At 42.6% G+C, this 18,378-nt stretch overlaps 2 protein-coding genes across 2 annotated transcripts; one reads left to right on the top strand and one right to left on the bottom strand.

The window, feature by feature from the left end:
* Positions 1 to 5,835: 5,835 nt before the first annotated feature.
* hdac12 (histone deacetylase 12) lies at positions 5,836 to 8,309 on the top strand. Its single transcript, XM_041941478.1, has 8 exons — positions 5,836 to 6,031; positions 6,113 to 6,256; positions 6,569 to 6,728; positions 6,826 to 7,016; positions 7,109 to 7,259; positions 7,369 to 7,485; positions 7,554 to 7,696; positions 7,796 to 8,309. Exons 1-8 carry the CDS (start codon positions 5,930 to 5,932, stop codon positions 7,817 to 7,819), a joined length of 1,032 nt encoding a protein of 343 aa, XP_041797412.1. The 5' UTR covers positions 5,836 to 5,929; the 3' UTR covers positions 7,820 to 8,309.
* Positions 8,310 to 8,474: 165 nt separating this feature from the next.
* Positions 8,475 to 15,488, bottom strand: trmt9b (tRNA methyltransferase 9B). The gene is made up of 4 exons (XM_041941476.1): positions 15,264 to 15,488; positions 11,292 to 11,491; positions 10,935 to 11,108; positions 8,475 to 10,527 (listed from the first exon to the last, which is right to left on the bottom strand). Exons 2-4 carry the CDS (start codon positions 11,446 to 11,448, stop codon positions 9,563 to 9,565), a joined length of 1,296 nt encoding a protein of 431 aa, XP_041797410.1. The 5' UTR covers positions 11,449 to 11,491; positions 15,264 to 15,488; the 3' UTR covers positions 8,475 to 9,562.
* Positions 15,489 to 18,378: the final 2,890 nt, after the last annotated feature.

Raw genomic sequence — 18,378 nt, 5'->3', positions numbered from 1 at the left:
TGATGTGCATTATGGGATATGCAATAGTGTTGTATATAGGTGAGAGATTCAATATCTCATTGATAAAGGTGCAAATCACATTTATGGGGCACAGAGGTGCAAAAATGATCAATTCTTGAGCATTAAGACACCTGAAACTTTTATTTCTGACTCAGACCAGTTACTGTACATCCAGCCATAGCATGTTTCACAGTGTCTGAGGAGAAACACATTCTCCTCCCTTCCCTTATCAGCGGTATCAACACGGCTGTCAAGATGCAAGGGCAGACATTCTGAAGTGCCTGTGGTCTCCACATGGCATGGCGAGATTAAAGTGAGGGGGGCTTGGAGCCAGCTGTGTTGATGAAAACATGTGGCTGTATGGTCGCAGGTTTGCCTGCCAGCGATGCAGCATGTTACAGCTGCACAGAGCAAGAGCGAGTCTGTTCAGACAGCAGAGACTGACAGGGATGAACTACACCTCCAGTATGAAAAATGACCACATTTTATCTGCTCCCGCAGCACTGATTCCATTCACATCATGCTGCATTTATATCTGACGATAGCATGTGCAGAAGCATGAAAATCTGTTGCAGTGTTTTTTTATGCTGTTGCACGCAGCACTTATGTAACATGAATCGTATCCAGCTGTGGAAAACAGACAAGTACAATACTAAAGGCAAACATCATTACAAAACATTCCAGCAATACCGCAGTCTGACTCAATATCTCTGCAGCTTTTCGACTCCCCTACAGATTCCCAGCATACCACAGATCACGGGCAGATGTTCTGCATTATCACTTCTCTCTGCAGTGTTACTTGTCTGTATCCCAAGAGCTAATCAGATTGCCACAGGGTTGCTGTGGATGCACAGATAATGGCATCAGAGGCCGCTTTAAACTCAATATTCAGTTACAAACATTTTTTCACACAATCAAAAGTAGAGCTAATATAAGATATGGGGGTGATCTCACAATTTGATTGGACATATAAACACAGTAATACAGCATATTCTTCCCCATAATAGGAGTGATTAATAATTCGAAAAAAATAATTCATAATTAAGAAATCCCCTCCACATAATCCTGTTTTTCAGAACAGAGCCACTGCTAGCTAACTGAAAAAATACCCATCACATGAGAAATGTATGTTTTCACTCAGCAGGTGACATCCATGACGAAGCCAAGATTTCACCTTAACACTTAAGAGTGTAAAAAAACTTTCCTGGGAAAAAGTCTAATTTGGGTCACAGATACCAGACACCACCTCCTCCTGTAACATCCCAGGAGAGCTATTACTTTTGGACACTGACAGATCTGGATTGATAATTGTTTGGAAGAGACAAGCTTTCTTTTGCTGATGAAACAGTCCCAGATACGCTGTATTTTATTTTAATATAAATTTTATTTTTATAATATTTGTGCAAAAGCAGTGACTAGATAATTAACGTTGAGGTTTCCTGGTGTGCTTATAGCTTGAAAATGCTGGTTTGTAACTTTATTTCAAGCACTAAGAAGTAGTTTTCTTCGCTTGTCCATTTATCTCTCAAACTTGAGCTGAAATGCTGATTAAAAACTCAACTTTATAACTTCTCAGATGATCAAACCACACAAATACCACAAGAGCATTGTTCCCTTTCTCAACACAAGTCATAAACTACTAAATTACAGCAGTACATTTGTTATTAATTGTGAGGAAAGAAGGGAAGGAGATTGACTAAAATGATTGCAAATTAAGCTGCTGCACCATGATTTCACAGCCCCAGCATGCATGTGATTATAGGAGGACAGGGATGCATGAGGGGTGAATCAGCTCTGCCTTTCATGTGACCGGGGGATTGCCTCGGAGGGACGAGGCGGCAGGCCGTCACCATCACACAAAGAGAGCAGCTACAAATTAATTCACTCCAACAACAACCCCGGTCCACACCTGCTGCAACACGCTCTGCCAGCACTCGCAATCAACCAGCGAATTCCTTCCGCTCTGAGTTGTTGAGGTGGAGGTGAAAGACGGGGGGTTGTGATTGTGATGTTGTGTAATTGACAGGTATGCTTGAATCCAGTATCTGATGCAAACATCACACCGCCCACTCCCCTGCTGGGGTTGGACTACAAACACGTCTGCTTCCAGGAACGTGAAAACACATGCCGGGATGACAGGGCTATTCAGAACTGATGGGGTTATTCATTTGGCGAAACTCACATTGCGTGCAACAAAACATTGATCCCATCCATGTGTGAACAACACAATATGCATAGTCCAAGTGCTTTCAGGCAGGTCTGTGTGGCTTCTTTGGTTGAATAAACTTGAGCACTATCTTCAAAGCAAGGAAACAACTTGGTGAACCCTGAAATAATGTGACCGCAATTTATGACAACACATTGCTGAAAGTAAGAAAAACTGGATGCAGACTTAAGTCGGCCTGCTCTCGTTTTGGCCGGCGGGAGAAGAAAAAATGAGATCAAGGCTGTGCAGTTGTCAGCTTCTCCTTCTGTCTCTGCCAGGAATGAGAGGCAGAGCTGCAGGCCTGAAAACAGCTGCCCTGAAGCAGACTGCTGCTCACTCACAGCCTACTGTCAGCTGTGCTTTCTATCAGTGCTAAATATTAAAGAAGCACACCAGCGTGTCTGCAGGTTTGAAATTTATTCCAAATCATGCATAGTTTACATTTTGTTGACCATTTTCAAATGCGTTCTGCCTTTTTAGGTTGGTTTATTTCTGCTGTACCAGGCAGCCATTGGTTTTCATTGATTTCTAAATGGTGTGAAAGTCTGCTGGCAGATTGAACCTTGTTTGATTTGTATCACTGAACACTGTAAACATCACCACTCCATTACTTTTCATCATGTTATTTTATCATTGCATGGTTAGCTTACATGTGGACTGATTAGAGGGGTCTGCAGTAGAGCTGAAACAATTAGTTGATCCATCAAAAATAAAAAAATTCATGGTCCCAACAGCTGAAGTGTGAATATTTACTGGTTTTCTGCAGATTGAGGTTCGTGGGTATTTTCCCTATTTTGTGACATTTCATAGACCAAATTGATTAGTTAAGTAAAAACATAAATTCACATCAAATAATTAAATAATTGGTTGTTGCGCCATATATTGGACCTTACAGCAATAATCGCAATTTGACAATAAGGCATGCAGACAGTTCTTTGTGATGCATACGACTCAGGCATGTTTTATGACTCTTCTAATAGATTTCCACACGAAATGTGGAGTGTCGTGTGGAAACGTATGGAAACCAGAGGATGCCTGCAAGAGCAGAATATATACATTTCTATAAAACAGAATCATGGCTTGCAAAGTGATTATCTGTCACATATTGTAAAAATGATTTGAGAAAGAGAAACACCATCGCTAAAGCAGAGCAGAAAATCTATATGTTACTTAATTAATATAACCTTTATCTGCTGCACAAAGCAGACAGCCTTTCTCCGAGGATAGAAAGAGAGTCCCTTCTCCTCCTTCCTTTCTCCCTATTTGAAATGCCTGTTAAAAAGGCTGAACTCAGTAATTGATTTTGCCTCTCTAATCTCCTCTCTCCGTGATGAGGAGATCTCTGCTCTGCACCTGAGGCCAATGCTCTCGTCTTTTTTCTTATCTGGCCCAGAGTACACTAGCCCCTCCCAGTGGGGGCTGTACTAATCCCCATCCACCAGACTTTTCATGCACACACACACACACACACACACACACTCTCTCTCTCTCTCTCATGGGAGAAGCCCACATTCGACAGTACGCCAGACAGCGCCTTGAGCAACCCTGCTAGCAATGTAAAGCAGAGACAGATGCAGAGGCAAAACCAGACACAAAAGCAGCCAATCAAAGGCCATTATAGTACAGTGATAAGGAAACTATGGTGTTTCCAAGCTAAAGAAACATATTTTTCATATATAAAAAAGCACCAATATGTGAAAATGCAAACACTAAAGATTCTGGACATTGTAAAATTAATACTTCTTATCTTTCCAGAGTCTTCTGTCACTTTAAACTGTGACACATGGGCGTGAAGACAGCAAACCTCTCAGGCTCTGAGTCTGACACGATTTCAATGTGACACCATAAATTATCCTCTGCCACTGTGATTAACCACCTTGGCCACAATGCGCTTTGGCTTGACAGGAGGGGAGCTGAGTGTGAGGGCTGCAGAGGAGGACAGAGGACGAGTGGGCAAAAATGGCCACAGACAAACATCAGAGAGGAAATCTGGCGAGCGAAGAGAAAAACAGCTACTCTCATAGCTGTATGAAAATACACCAGAACGGATGAGCAATTTGTCACAGGTTGAAAGTCAAAAACTCAACGTTTAAAAGGAGCTTTGATCATCTGATGAATCGAGGCTAAAAAACCTGAAAGAGTGCAGAATGAAAAGAGCCTCATGAATCATAAATTCGCCTCATTTGCATGAGGTCTCCACACACGTCGACTTTTGTTCTCTCAGAGAGGAATCAGTTTGAATGCAGAAAAACTGCCTTCAGATATGACATGATATGACAGCATATGACAGGGTAGGATGGACTCAGATTGGCCACCATTTTTTCTGTTAATATCATCAAAGGTTTTGAGTCTCCAACACTGATCACAATTTTATGTTTTGCCCACTCAAAAAATATGAACTATATACCGAAGTATCGTCAATTAGATTCCAATTTATTGTTTAGCATCTAATCAGTGCAGAGTAATTTACATATGCATAGCAGCATTATATAGACTAAACAGTGCAGGGTTCATATGAATACACTGAAGATATATACAGTTTGAACTGCTTTAATATTATAAATCAAATACACAGTATAGTGCAGGTAAAAGTAATGGCAATAATAAGACATTAAATGCAGAATAAACAGCTGGAGGTATGCTACAGTGTGTTTACACTATAGATCAGATACATACAGCATAGACTGTAGTATGAATTCACTATAGGTCAAATGCAATACTTATTTTACATACTGATAGATTTGTTTTATAATGAATCACTTATTGCATCACTTGCAAATGTGTACGAAATTCAAACCTCACTCTCCCATAGGCACAGTCCCAAAAAAATGAATATTCAACTCAAATTGATGATGAAGAAAACTATAATCATTATAATAATTATCATTCCAGTATTGATTGAATGTGTTGCTTATATTAAGTTGTGGTGGGAAAAGTACTCAGATCTTTTACTTAAGTAAAAGTAGTAGTACTACTGTGTAGATATACTGAAGTTAAACTCATTATGCAGAATGGCCCATTTCAAAATAATAAATATTACTGGATTATAGTTATTTCTGCATTTCTGTGTTCATCATTTTCATTTTGCAACTGATAAAGGTTCTACTGCTAGTTTATACACTGCTGTGTATCTTCATCCATAATAATACATAATCATTTATTAGTTGATTTTTTAAATATATAATATATTATTTAAATCTGAATCTGCTAAATCACTAAATGTCAGATACAGGTACAAAGTGCAATGTTGGCTTCCAAAAATAAAACAATTGTACTTGAGTAAAAGTACTTAGTTACATTCCACCATCACCATTAAGATTAAAAAACACATATTTTAGTGTTTTTCATTGTAGTAATGCGTTTTGTTTAGCCTGCTGGTGGTAATTTACTTTATAATGAAACCTGACTGTACAAGGAGACATCTGATTAATTTATAGGGAGATGAAAACACAGCTGATGAAGCTTGTCGACCATCATCATCACACCATCACATGTGCAGTATTCACTCCAAATCAGTGGGTGGCGGTAAAGAGCCATTTAACCATCACACACTGAGTCATTTCCACTCCATGACGGCAGATGGCAGTGTGACGGAGGACAAACGCATTCGCACATCCGTCAACAAACAGGAGACCTTCAGCACGCTGATCGATTCGTTTCATAACATGCAGCAGCTGAACACTCCTCTAAGAAAGTCATTTAGCATTAACCTGAGTCAGAGAAATGACATGCATCAAACAGATCCTGTCCAGAAGTCCGCGCAGCAGAGTCGGACGGCTGCTCGCTGCAGCTTTCACCTCCTGCAGGTGTTTCCATGCTGAACTGGTGAGAAGTGTTGTTTACTGAACATGACAAACTCGTGCATTAATCATCTGTGACCTCACAGTGAACCCCCTCACCTCGCAGGTGAGACGTGAATCCAGCCGACTTCCAATAGTTCATCACAGCCAGTATGTGTGTGAGCTCCCGCCCAATCACAGGTTCCCGATGGGCAAGTTCCCCCGGGTTCTCCGCTCTTTGATCAAGGATCAGGTGATCACAGAGGAACAGGTGAGCGACTCATTCATATTTTCAACTGAAGAAATACAATGCTTTCATCACAACTGACAATTAACTGCCAATTTATTGATGATAATAGTGCTTTCCCCTGGTTATATATCACTGAAAATTAAATTATGGACTGTTGTTAGGACAAATCATTTAAAGATGATTACTGCTATTTAATAGTAATAGCAGTAATATATATATATATATATATATATATATATATATATATATATATATATATATATATAGATTACTCATTACTGATTAGGATTTCACACATTTTCCTGTTAACGTGAATTCCCTCCTTCGCAGTAGGTGTGGGTCCCTGAAATTGCCTCCACAGAGTTACTCAGCTGCGTGCACACAGAGGAATACTTGAACAACTTCATAAAGGGGAAAGTAAATGAGCAGGAACAAAGGAGGACAGGTTTCCCCTGGAGCGAAGGCATAGTGAGACGCTGCCGATACGAAACAGGTTAGAGGGACGTCTGGAGCCTCATGGTGATTTAACGGCCGAATGGCCTGGAAAGATCACGCCACAGGGGCCTGCTAACCTTCTCTTTGGTTGGCAGGTGGGACTGTCCTAGCTGCTGAGGTCGCTCTGCAGAGGGGTATGGCCTGCAGTACGGCGGGAGGAACCCACCACGCTTTCCCAAGCTATGGCTCAGGGTTTTGTCTCCTCAATGACTTGGCAGTTGCAGCCAAACACCTGATCTCCTCGCCCAAAAGGAAGGTTCTGATCGTGGATCTAGATGTGCATCAGGTGGCGTTAACTGCTTTTGATGTCGTGTGGTTATGCCAGTATGTCATAAGTACAGCGTTTGGATGTCATTAGTAAAACTTTGCATCCAACAGGGTGACGGCACGGCTTTCATTTTTAAAGAAGAGCCGCGTGTGTTTACTTTCTCTGTACATTGTGGGAAAAACTTCCCCCTCCGGAAACAACAGAGTGACCTGGATGTCAGCGTGGAGGACGGGCTGGAAGACAAAGAGTATCTCTCCACAGGCATGTTAACACAGTCAAGTCACTAGGTCTCTGATTTTAGAAGAGGCTAAAGCTAAATGAATCACAACGTAAAACTGCTGAAGTGAGTAACACGTCTGATGATCCACAGTGGAGGCCCACCTTCCCTGGCTGCTGGAGACTTTTCGCCCGGACCTGGTTCTGTATGACGCAGGTGTCGACCCTCACTGGGACGATGAACTCGGGCGGCTCCGTCTGACCGACCAAGGTGAGTGATAACTCTGACAGCCAAGCACCTCCACCTCTAGTTTATGAATGACAGTGAGCGTCTCCCAGGGCTGTACCAGAGAGATCTGTACGTGATGAAGACAGTGGTGAGCAGAGGTGTTCCTGTCGCTGCTGTTATTGGAGGAGGATACTCGAGAGACATCGACAAACTGGCCCTCAGACACTCCATCGTCCACAGAGCAGCCACGCAGGTACAGAACACATGTTGTTGGATGAGCCTTTTCGATCCAGATGCATCACTTAAACAGAGAACATGAATGGATATTGAATTCATGTCCTTCATATTTCAGGTTTGGAGGGAGTGTGGAGTGTAAAACCTTTGCCCTGAATCAAGAGGACCTTCACATCCTAACTGATACTTCATCTTTAGGGGCCAGTATTAATATTTGGGAATAAAAATCTGGTAATGCTCTATAAACCAATGCTTGATTCACATGATGCTGTACATGCAACAGCTTTACAAGAATAACAAAAGACATGTTGGGGAACATTGATTCTTAACAGATTCCACTATCTGCTCAGAGTATTGTAGAATATTTTAATCTGCTGGACAGATTACGTAACAAGAACTCTTGTTTGTGAGCTTTGAACCTTGTTTTGGTATATTAATCATCCAAATATTAAAAAAGGAGCTCTACTCAGGACATTTTAATGTGGAAAGTTGGTGCTCATGGTCATGCAGGTGACCCTCTCATACAGTGTGTGGCATTTCGGCTAAAGGGTGATTTTAAGAAGTAAATCAATTCGCTGTTTACCTCATCAAGATACTGTATCAGTACTACTGTAGAAGAAACTAACAATTAAATATGCTGTTATTGACTATGCAATTTGTGGTTGTCACTGATTTAAGAGCTACCGAATAATCCCAGGTATCATTCAAGACAGTGAATGCAACACAACAACACATCATGAACAAAAATATTTAATAAGGAAAAACAAATTCAAACATATTTACATCAGGTCACATAAGACATTAAGGTACCAGTGTCACTTCAGAACAAACACAGTTGGTCCACACAAGTACTGTACTGATAAGGATGTGTACCGTCCTTGGCACAATGGGTACAGATAACCAGCATGTTTCAAGTTTCACCTATTATGTCATTCACTGACATCAAGCAGCGACATACTTATGTTACAGTGCAATGTTCGTTCACAGTTTATGTGGCAGCTGACTTGCTGAGACGTACCAGCGGCGTAGTTCAGCTTGTTACTTCAACATGAGACAGTAAACAACTACTACAAAACATCAAGCGCGCACACGCACACTGGCAACATGTTCTTTGAAACGCAACAAAGCGGACGCACAAATGCTTTGGAAGATAATTCTGCACAACTCAGAGCTCTTCAACGACAGCGACGCGAGCGGTTTCCAGAAAGAAGTCCACAACAGATACTCGCAAGTTTAGCTCCTCCTATTCAGAGCCGTAGAGCGTGCAATTGTAAAACAAGCAAGACACAAAGAATAAAGAATTTTCCACTGTGGTCGACGCATTAAAACATTTAAGAGCAGATGGAAGAGTATACTGTAGTCTCGTAAATTCCTCTTTGGTTAATATTAAAAGTCCAAAGAGAAAAACAGTGCATTTCTTCACGTGGCCTTTGCAGAAATGCTCTTTTAAAAGAGTTCAAATCATTAGCAGCACTGCAGCTTGCTGTGGTTTGATAATAAAAACAAACTGACACTAAAAGAGAACATACACTGGATATCTGGATACGACTCGTTGGTTTCGTGTACTGAAATAGAATAAATACTTTAAAAACATGGTGTAGTCCACAGTGATAGCCACTGTTGAACACCGCCATCCTCTGTGCATCCTCCCCTGCTGCTGCAAACCAATACAGTGATACCGTCTAAAATTATATGTAATGCTAGATGTGGGCAGGTCTGTCACACAGCTGCAGCGGTTGAGTGCTTCAGTGCATCTTCAACAATGGCTAAATCTGTATATTTCTACACTTTTCACTTACAAGAGTGTAATAACCATCAAATGTGTGATTCAGTGCTAAAACTTGAGGCAGAGTTGATGCAAAATAAACAACAAACAGGTTAAAAATCATATTTTCCACAGCTGAACTTTCTCTGCCACCACACACCAGTTGGCATGATCGAAGTAGGTGTGTTTGACATGAAGCTCTTCAACGTGATTCTCTATCAGCTCTGCCAGCTCTCCCTCCCTGAAGACGTGATAGTACCTCAGGCAGGAGCCCTCCACCTGGCCCTCGCTCCCCTGAGGACTCCTTGTGCTTTCCTGCTGCTCTTTTCCCCGCGGCCCTCCTCCGCTCTCTTCTCCAGACTGCTTCAGGTGCTCCTTCTGGAAAGGGACCAGATCTGGCAGGGCCAAAGAGCCACACTCCTGGGCTAACGATACTGAGACGCTCTGGTTTTCTGTGTCCTTGTTGTTGTTGTTTGTGGTGGTGGTGGTGGTGTTGTTGTTGCCTCCAGGATCATTTCGTCCCTTGTGCAGGTCTGTGACCGAGTCAAAGACGTCCTCCTCTGAGCCGATCGCAGACGGCGGGGAAAAGAAGCTCGAGACCTGCTTGATGAGGCCCCGTCCTCTCCCCCGCTGGCTGGCCTTGTTCCCCTCGTTTTCTCCTGTGGGTGAAGATAAAGTGCTCAGGTCTCTGGAGGACGACCGGGAGATGGCTAGGCTTCCAAAGTCGAACACTGAATCCAGAGACCTGGAGAAGAACCAGAGTCTCTGTGTCCTCTGCTGTGGCGTGGTGCAGGTCAGATCCTCTTCGTCTGCCACGGACGATGTGCTTCGAACCTTCCTGTGCTTGTCACTGTTGTCTATGGCTTCGCTGACGCTCTGAGCTGTGACCCTCTGTCTGGGTTTGAAGCCGGAGGGCGAGTGAAGGTTGGGGTTCCAGGGAACGAAGATGTCCTGTTTCTCAAATTTACGCCGTTTCTGCTCCATGGCCCACACGTAGATCATGATGCGCCCACCCACTCGCAGAGTGCGAGCCATCTCCTTTATTGCTCGAATACGACGCTCTTTGGTGGACAAATGATGGATGACTGTGACAAAAACAATAATTTGTCAGAACTAAGTAGGATGATGAGTAGGCATTTATTTCATTGTGATGTGTCACATTCAGCACTTGCAGTGAACAAAAGACATTATGTACTGTGCCCTGCATATGGCACACAACATTAATTAATAGTGTGGGTGGCTGCTGTCGTCTTTGGTCCTAATTACACTCTTTTGTTGGAGGACACACATGAATTATTTCACACTGTTGGCTAGACAACACAAGCCTGTGGCAAACTGATGTTTGTCATTGTTATGAGTTAATTTAATTTGAGGCAAATGGCAGCCGCAGCGGTTGAGCTTCATGCATATGAAGGGAGCGATTTGTTACTGAGTGGGAGGAATCGGTAATATCCAAACCACCCCTTTATCTGTGTGTGTGTCTGTCTGTTACCTGCAATGGAGAGCACAGCGTCGAAGCAGCCGTCTCTGTAAGGCAACTGCAAGCCATCGCACATCTGGACCTCGTGCCCCTGGCTCCAGGCAAAGTCCACCAGGGGGCGACAAACATCACACCCCAGCTTGAACACCTCCTTGTTGATGTGGAGATACTTGCCATTGCCACAACCTGCCAAGGTCAAGACAGTCAGATCCAACACTAGTGACCAATTAGGAGTGATAAGTGGTCGGATTAGATTGAAAAACCATTTAAAGGGACTTATTGCATTAAAATGAAAATTAAACAAAAATGTATTAATGATCAAAAGTCATGGGATTGCTGATGTTACATCACTGCGGAGGTGACACCCACCAATGTCAGCGATGATGCTCCCCGGCTGCAGGTCCAGCAGGAACTGTCGTACCTTCGGCCAGGCTTTATAGCGGCTGTCGTTGAAATATGGGGCAATCTTGTCATAGACGCTGTGCACATGGTCTCTCTCGAGCTGACTGGCAGCCTCCTCCATCATGTTCGTCCAGGCTGCCTCATGCAGCGGCCTCACAGTATCATGTCTGCAGGGACAAACACATCCCCCATTTCATTTCCACTTCATAAATTGATCAAATCGTTTGAGTAGGAGAATAAAAAATAGCAACGTGGACCCCCTGAGGGGAACAGCGCAGTGGTGTTCCTCTCTAGATGCTTGTTAAGGTCCAACAAGGTCAGCTGGAAGCCTTAATCAGCAGACACACTCAAACATCTGTCAGGCAGCAGCGGTAATTTAACACCAAACCCTCCGCTTTGTACTTGAAGAACCAGCTGTGCTCATGATCAGCCGGCCTCCTCACATCCAACCTGCAGTCTTCCACAAGGACAGAGTTGTGAGATGTTAGGCACTTAAAAGTCATCAGGTTTAATTTGTCATTAATCGTCTGTAACTGAGAAAAAAAACGGAGCCGGGAACAAAAATTAACCGAGGAGGTAACGGTGGGGAAGCAGAGAGAGAGCACTCAGCAGGTCCCTTTCCACAGAAGCTGTGTCAAATTGGGTTTTTTTCAGTACGCAGGGGCTAAAGGTCAGCACATAAATCATTATTGTTGCAGCAAGATGCAAAATGAACAACATCAATCATGTTTGAGTGAAGGCTCCTTTCAAAAAAGCCATTTATGCTCTCTGGAAGCAGACACCAGGCTGCTGCTGGCTTTTGCACACTGTATTATAATATTTGATTCAGTGTCAAGATTTCAGCACGAGCTCATGTTCAAGGAATCTCTTTCTCCTCACATGACCCTCATTGAATTCTGAGGAGGACTTTTTATTTCCCTGGAAATTTAAGGCTAATATGTGCACACAGGATTTTCAGTCTGATCCTATTATTTTCCATCATCTGACAGCGGCGCGTGACTGAATATCACTTGGCTGTGTTACAGCTTTAGTTGAGGTTGTTACTGTAACCGTCAAATGTCTGTTTTCCTCTGATACATACTTGTGACTCCTTTCCTTCAGTTTTTTAATGAGAATTACGAAGAAATCACATTCTGATAATTTGTTAGAAAAGACTGTGATACAGATAAGTGAGGAAATATCATTTGAAAGCCATCCACGGCATCTGCTGATAAACATTCCTACTATCTTATCCCATCAGTGAGGATTTCACTGTTCACTTTCAGAGGTGCGTTATAGAATTTCAGAGCTGACTGCAAATTTTGGGATTATGTAATTGTGATGTTTGTGTTCTGTCTGGTTTTCACAGCTCCCACTGCAGTCAGCTCTGTTTATTAGGATGCGGCCCACAGCTCCTGCAGTGCTGCTGCGGCTCCCTCAAGCACTCTGGGAACAAAGAGTTTTTCAGCGTTATCATGCAGGATGACATTGTTGTTTTAGTCGAAACGATATCTCAGTATGCAGAGTTCTCTGTGGTTACCTTTCACGACATGTGAGCATGAGGTTTAATTAATTCAATGCAATGCAAGGCCACACATATGCACAATTCTCATCACGTGTTGAACACTGGGAGATTTTGCAAGCACATTTTTGCAGCTTATGATGCGGAAATCCATCACAAGCTTTCTTGCAGCACAACATTAGCTGGTTTAGTCAGATCAGAACAGGCATTTAGCAAAAGTACTGTTAAAAAAAAACAACTGGTTTATCAGATTTGGTTTCTCAAACCTTAAATGAAACAGTGATTCGACTCCTCTTCACAAAGAGTGATTCAGTTTATCAAAACAAAATGTGGGCCGTCAGAATATGAATATATGTATCTACAACTTCTTCTCCAAGTTCATTAAGTCTGTAATTAATGAGGAAAGTCCCATTTTAAAGGAGATAAAATCAGAAAGGATGGTTTTAAACGATCACATAAGGTCAGCAGGGAAGTAAGCCGTCTCTCTTCTTCATCTGGATTCAAGATCTGATTTGTGCAAACACTGATATCAAGCAACAAATCACCATTAAATCAGTGCACAATACAATCTGCACTGAGGTCACTGACAGGGAGGCTGCGAGAGCTGCAACACACTTCAACTTTTCAACCCATCTTGAACAATGTGACAAGGATTTTCCTGCCGTGTGATTTATGGATCATTTGCTCTTCTGAATCGTATGTGACGGATGAAAGCTGTCAGGGCCGACTCGCACCAGCATGCGTCACGTATCACTGCCTTCATACAGCTGCTGGAAATATAACACAACTTAGTCAAATATACCCGCAGATACTCGAGAAAGGTTCGTCTCCAGCTGCACTGCATTACATTTAATTACAATCCACTTCATCCACCGCGTGAAAATCTGCTCATGATGGTTTTAGTGTTCGATTAGATCGCACTGAATTAGGAAATTAACAAGTTAGACTGTCCCTCCACTTCAACACCTGCATTTTTTAGAGACAGTCCACATCCATATCCACCTCTAAGTACGTCTGCCTGTAATGAAATTCACAATAACAAATCTAAAAGAGAGCAATGCAACCTAATGAAGCACGTGTACCACAGAGTGCACTCTGCTGATGAGGTGAACCAGAGGGAAAGCTATCAGACGTTTCCCCTCCACCTCTCTAAAAAGACATTAGGCTGATATGTCCTTGACTGTAATAATGTCTGGTGCCTATTGTGTGCACCACTGTGCACAATGAACATTAGTGGGAACATTTACCACAGGATATTAGTAATAAACGCCAACCTGTGCTACATCAAATGCAAGTATTGGCCTCTATAAACTGATTGTCACAGCCGTACCCTCGCTGTGCATTACCAGTCTGTGTACTCCTCCGCTGGTAAATATAGTGTGTGCAGCATCCCGTCTTCCTTCACTCAGACCTATTTCTGGACCACCATCATCTGCATCATCCCAGCCAAGTGGAAGGAAAACATCCCTTATGTAACATTGTAATTTGGCCTCCTTCAGTATTCTCTGTGCTCAATTTCGCCTGAGTTTCCCCCCTCTGCTCACTAAACAGTCCCCGGCTGACATTATGTAACAGGCAGCTGGGGAGGCTGGGAGCACTGCCTCTGACTGACAATGGGAACTAAAATTAAATCAGAGGACAGAGGCGACGTCTGGCTCGCAGATCTGTCCAAGGTATAGGACATCCTCTGGATAAAGACAAAATCATCCAGAAATTACAACCTTTGTGTTTGAATTTAGCTGGTACATCTCTAAATAAGTTCTGTAAAAATGCTTGATTTTAAATGTCATGAAAGATAAAATGCTGAACATCTCTGACTTTATGACTTTTATGTGGACCCTGTTGATAACCGAGGCTCGACCTCAGCAGGGCTTCGATGACATTCGTGGTGTTATTATGTACACGCTGGGCTGCCACTAACTGCTGGATGAACACAAAAGGAACCACAGAGAACAGGTTTGCCCATCAAGTAAACCAGCAGTTAATGAGTCAGCATCAACATGTGGTGAACTTAGGCTCCCCTCAGTGCTTCATGCATGCATTGCTGTCACACTGCAGCGTTTAAGACCTGCAGTATATACTGTAACATGTTTCTTAAATAGATTTAAATAATGTATTCACATGTTACAGATATGGAGAACAATCAAAATGCAATTCAGAATAGTTTATTTTTTGTACATTGGGTGTGCTTTACGTTTCCCAAAGCGCAGCCACATTTATTTAAATATAAAAATGAATATTAGGGTACAGACTTCTCCTGCATATGGGCTACTACTCTATGTCCCATCAAAGTTTCTTTAAAGGATGATATCAAATCTAGATAAAAATATGTCCAAGGTCAGATTTAACACGTTTAAGCCGAATAAAATGTGCACACTGCCGTGATCATGTTAACTGCACGTCCCCTTGTGATCAACCGCCCGCGCAAAGCCACTTACCGTCGGCTACAGAGTGTGAGCCGCCGTGCAATTATCCGCCTCTCTCCTCAGGTTGCTGGAGGTAAACTTCCCCTCTCTGCACATGCGATTGATCTACATGATCGACCTGCCATACCGATCAGAGGCACGCGCTCGACGCAGCGGCACCGGGCACGGTATCAACGACATCGCGAGGACGGATTCGTGAGCCTAGGGAAACACCTGCCGTGCGTGCGACCGCAAGCCGCGTCCTGTCCACGGGACGGTATCAAATCAATTGCATTTTGAGACCCACACCTGTCAAGGTAGTTAGAATGTACAGCGAGACTTCCGGTGAGGTATTTCAAAATTAAAGCCCGAGCGGTGAAAGCGTAAAATATGGTGTTAACCATATTTTTTTAAAGCAAACTTTCACCTTTGTCATAACATGAGAGTTTACTCTCGTGTGTAAAATAAATGTGAGTTTTTCCACTCACAACACTAATTCATGGATAGTGATGAAAAAAAAAACATTAGCATTGCCCAAAATAGGGGAATGGCCTTTTGATAATGAATAAAAGAATATGAGACAAATGCAGAACAACTGTTAACTGGTTAAGTTAATTCAGTGTAATGATAACAAGATTGTCTCATCCTTCCTAACGATAGGAAGACATATGCTGAAGGTCACCAAATGCATTAATGCAAATGCAATGTAATACAAAATAAATCACAAGGAAAAGGATGGATGAGGTGGCTCGTCTGTTAAAAAGACACACTTTCATTACATATATAATAAATTTACTTTGCCCCTATCCAGCATTTACTCCAGGTGCATGTATTTGTATGCAGTGCTGATTCTATGCAACTGCTGACTTCCTGTCATTATCTTGCCAAAATAAACACAATTTCACGCTCTTATTTTGAAGAACACATGACTTTGTGTCCTGTCTTACTGTGAATGACTTGTCTCCTCTGATTGGTCGCCGGTGTGGAGAGAAAAATAATGACACGCCGTGCTGTTGCAGAACACGATTGTCATTGGTTGTCGGCCTCACGTGACATCCATAGTAAACAATGTGAAGTGTATGTCCACCCCTCCTGCTCCCTTTAAAGAGGAGTTTTACAGGGGCGTTTATGAAACGGTTCATGTCGATGCCTTTAGCTGAAAAACGAAAAACTGTCATTAATCACACATCTACATTGTAGGCTTCAGTCGCGTTCAGGCTAAACGGCTTATAACCTCTTAATTAAATTCCTGTGAGGAGACAGCTGAGAATAAAATCATCCAATCAGGTTATTTTTGAGGCTGACAACAACCTAAAAGATGGGAATTTACAATCTAACCTGCATGATGGCAAGCAGACCTGCTTTAGTCAGGTCAGCTATGAGCCTTGTTTTTGAAAAATGCCTAACAAGCCTAATGCGTTGTTTAACGCCATGCAGGAAGCACTTCCCCTCTTTAGCACCAATCATAAAGGCTATAAGGAGCTCCAGAGTCCTTCAGTGTTTCCTGTTTGTCCTGAACTGCCATTTGCAAAGACATATGGATGAAATGGAAGGTTACAATAATGCAACAACTGTATACACAGCTCAAGTGAAATAAGCAGAGGACAGCTTTGAGCTCTTCAGCATTAAGCTTTGCTCGGCGGGGCATTAATTAGCTCGCATTAGCCTGTCGTAGCTAGTTTATCTTGTCCTCTGACTGCCTCGCACGTGGGTGTCAGCTCTCATTTCATCCGCCCTTTTTGTCCCGGAGACGGTTAATGGCAGTGACTTAATTGTGGCTCATCACGGCCATTCAGGGAGCACAAAGTGCTCATCACATCTCCCTCACATCATCATCATCATCATCATTCAAAGCACACATGCTCTTTTTCTGCTGCTGGCTGCCCCACATTACAATTACACCCCTTCTCACCTGGGAAGCACACTGAATACACACACTGTTGAGCTGTTGGCCGGTGAACGGGGTGAGATGGGGAAGACGCAAGCCCCCTCGAGGTGGAGTTTAGAGGTTGATGAACACCATGATCTCTGCAGTCCTCCACCTCCACATTGCTGCCAGTTTCTGCTCCATCGCTCTGTTTAATCATGAATTCAGATACTAGTCAGGCTCCATCCTTCATAATGTTTGTGTTTCAAGGACTCTTACCAACCCTGAGGCTGGAGACATGTGTTTTTATACAGATGGAAATGTTCTGCAGGGGCAGAAACAATCTGACAGGTTGAGGAAAATCTGAAAACCTAAAGAAAACCTGCCATAATACAGCGGGTAATAGCCAAAAGAAACATATCATCATTTTGTTTATTTAAGCTATTGACATTTCAAGTACATTTGGTCAATGTCCATTCTGTGTTGAGAGCGTATACGAATACGAATATTTGCTGTAGCTTGAAAAATACAGTATAAATCTTTTGTGTATAAGGAGTGCAGAAATACAACTTAGCCTTACTTAACCCACATTGCATGAAAATATAGTTTTAATCATTTTAATCATAGTTGAAACCCGAATCAGATAAAAGCATGTTGGAGGAGCTGGAGCTAAAACTCGGTGTACAGTACAATGTCAGGAGGAACATCTTGTCCTTTCTTATGAAAGGAAAGTCGTTTCTAAGAATCCTTGAAGAGGGTCACTGGCTGAAAGCTTGCCTCAAATCTCAGTAAGTATACCCACAGACAGTAAGCCAAGCAAAGCCTTCTGGTTTCCATCCGTTTGATGAGCTGTTGATTTCCTTGAGCAGTTCATATCAGCCCTGTCAGAGTGTCCAGTGATGCTGCTCGTGTACAGATCAGCTTTATCAAGGTTTATCAGGATTTCAAAGGTCGAAGCTTTCACTTTATAGAAGGCAGCTAACACTCTGCTTCTTCCTGAGAGTGTGGTGGTGGTCTTGATTTGATTTGCAAAGACATAATTTAATACTATATTAATATTTAGATGACAGTAAGATCAAATAATGTTCAACAATTCACAATGACTCAAACTGCCAACTAAAATGGGAAAGAGGGGAGGTACCGCCATCCACGTTATGGAAGGTAAACCCATTTGAAAGCTTACAGAAGTTCATCATTATCTCAGGGAGACCCAGCAACACGTCTCAGCCTTTTCATCTGCTGAAAGTCGGGGATTTGGGACCATTTCTACATCTTGTTGAT

The sequence above is a fragment of the Chelmon rostratus genome, chromosome 7, assembly GCF_017976325.1.
Source record: "Chelmon rostratus isolate fCheRos1 chromosome 7, fCheRos1.pri, whole genome shotgun sequence".
Taxonomy (NCBI): domain Eukaryota; kingdom Metazoa; phylum Chordata; class Actinopteri; order Chaetodontiformes; family Chaetodontidae; genus Chelmon; species Chelmon rostratus.
This window is presented reverse-complemented; position numbering and strand designations above follow the sequence as displayed.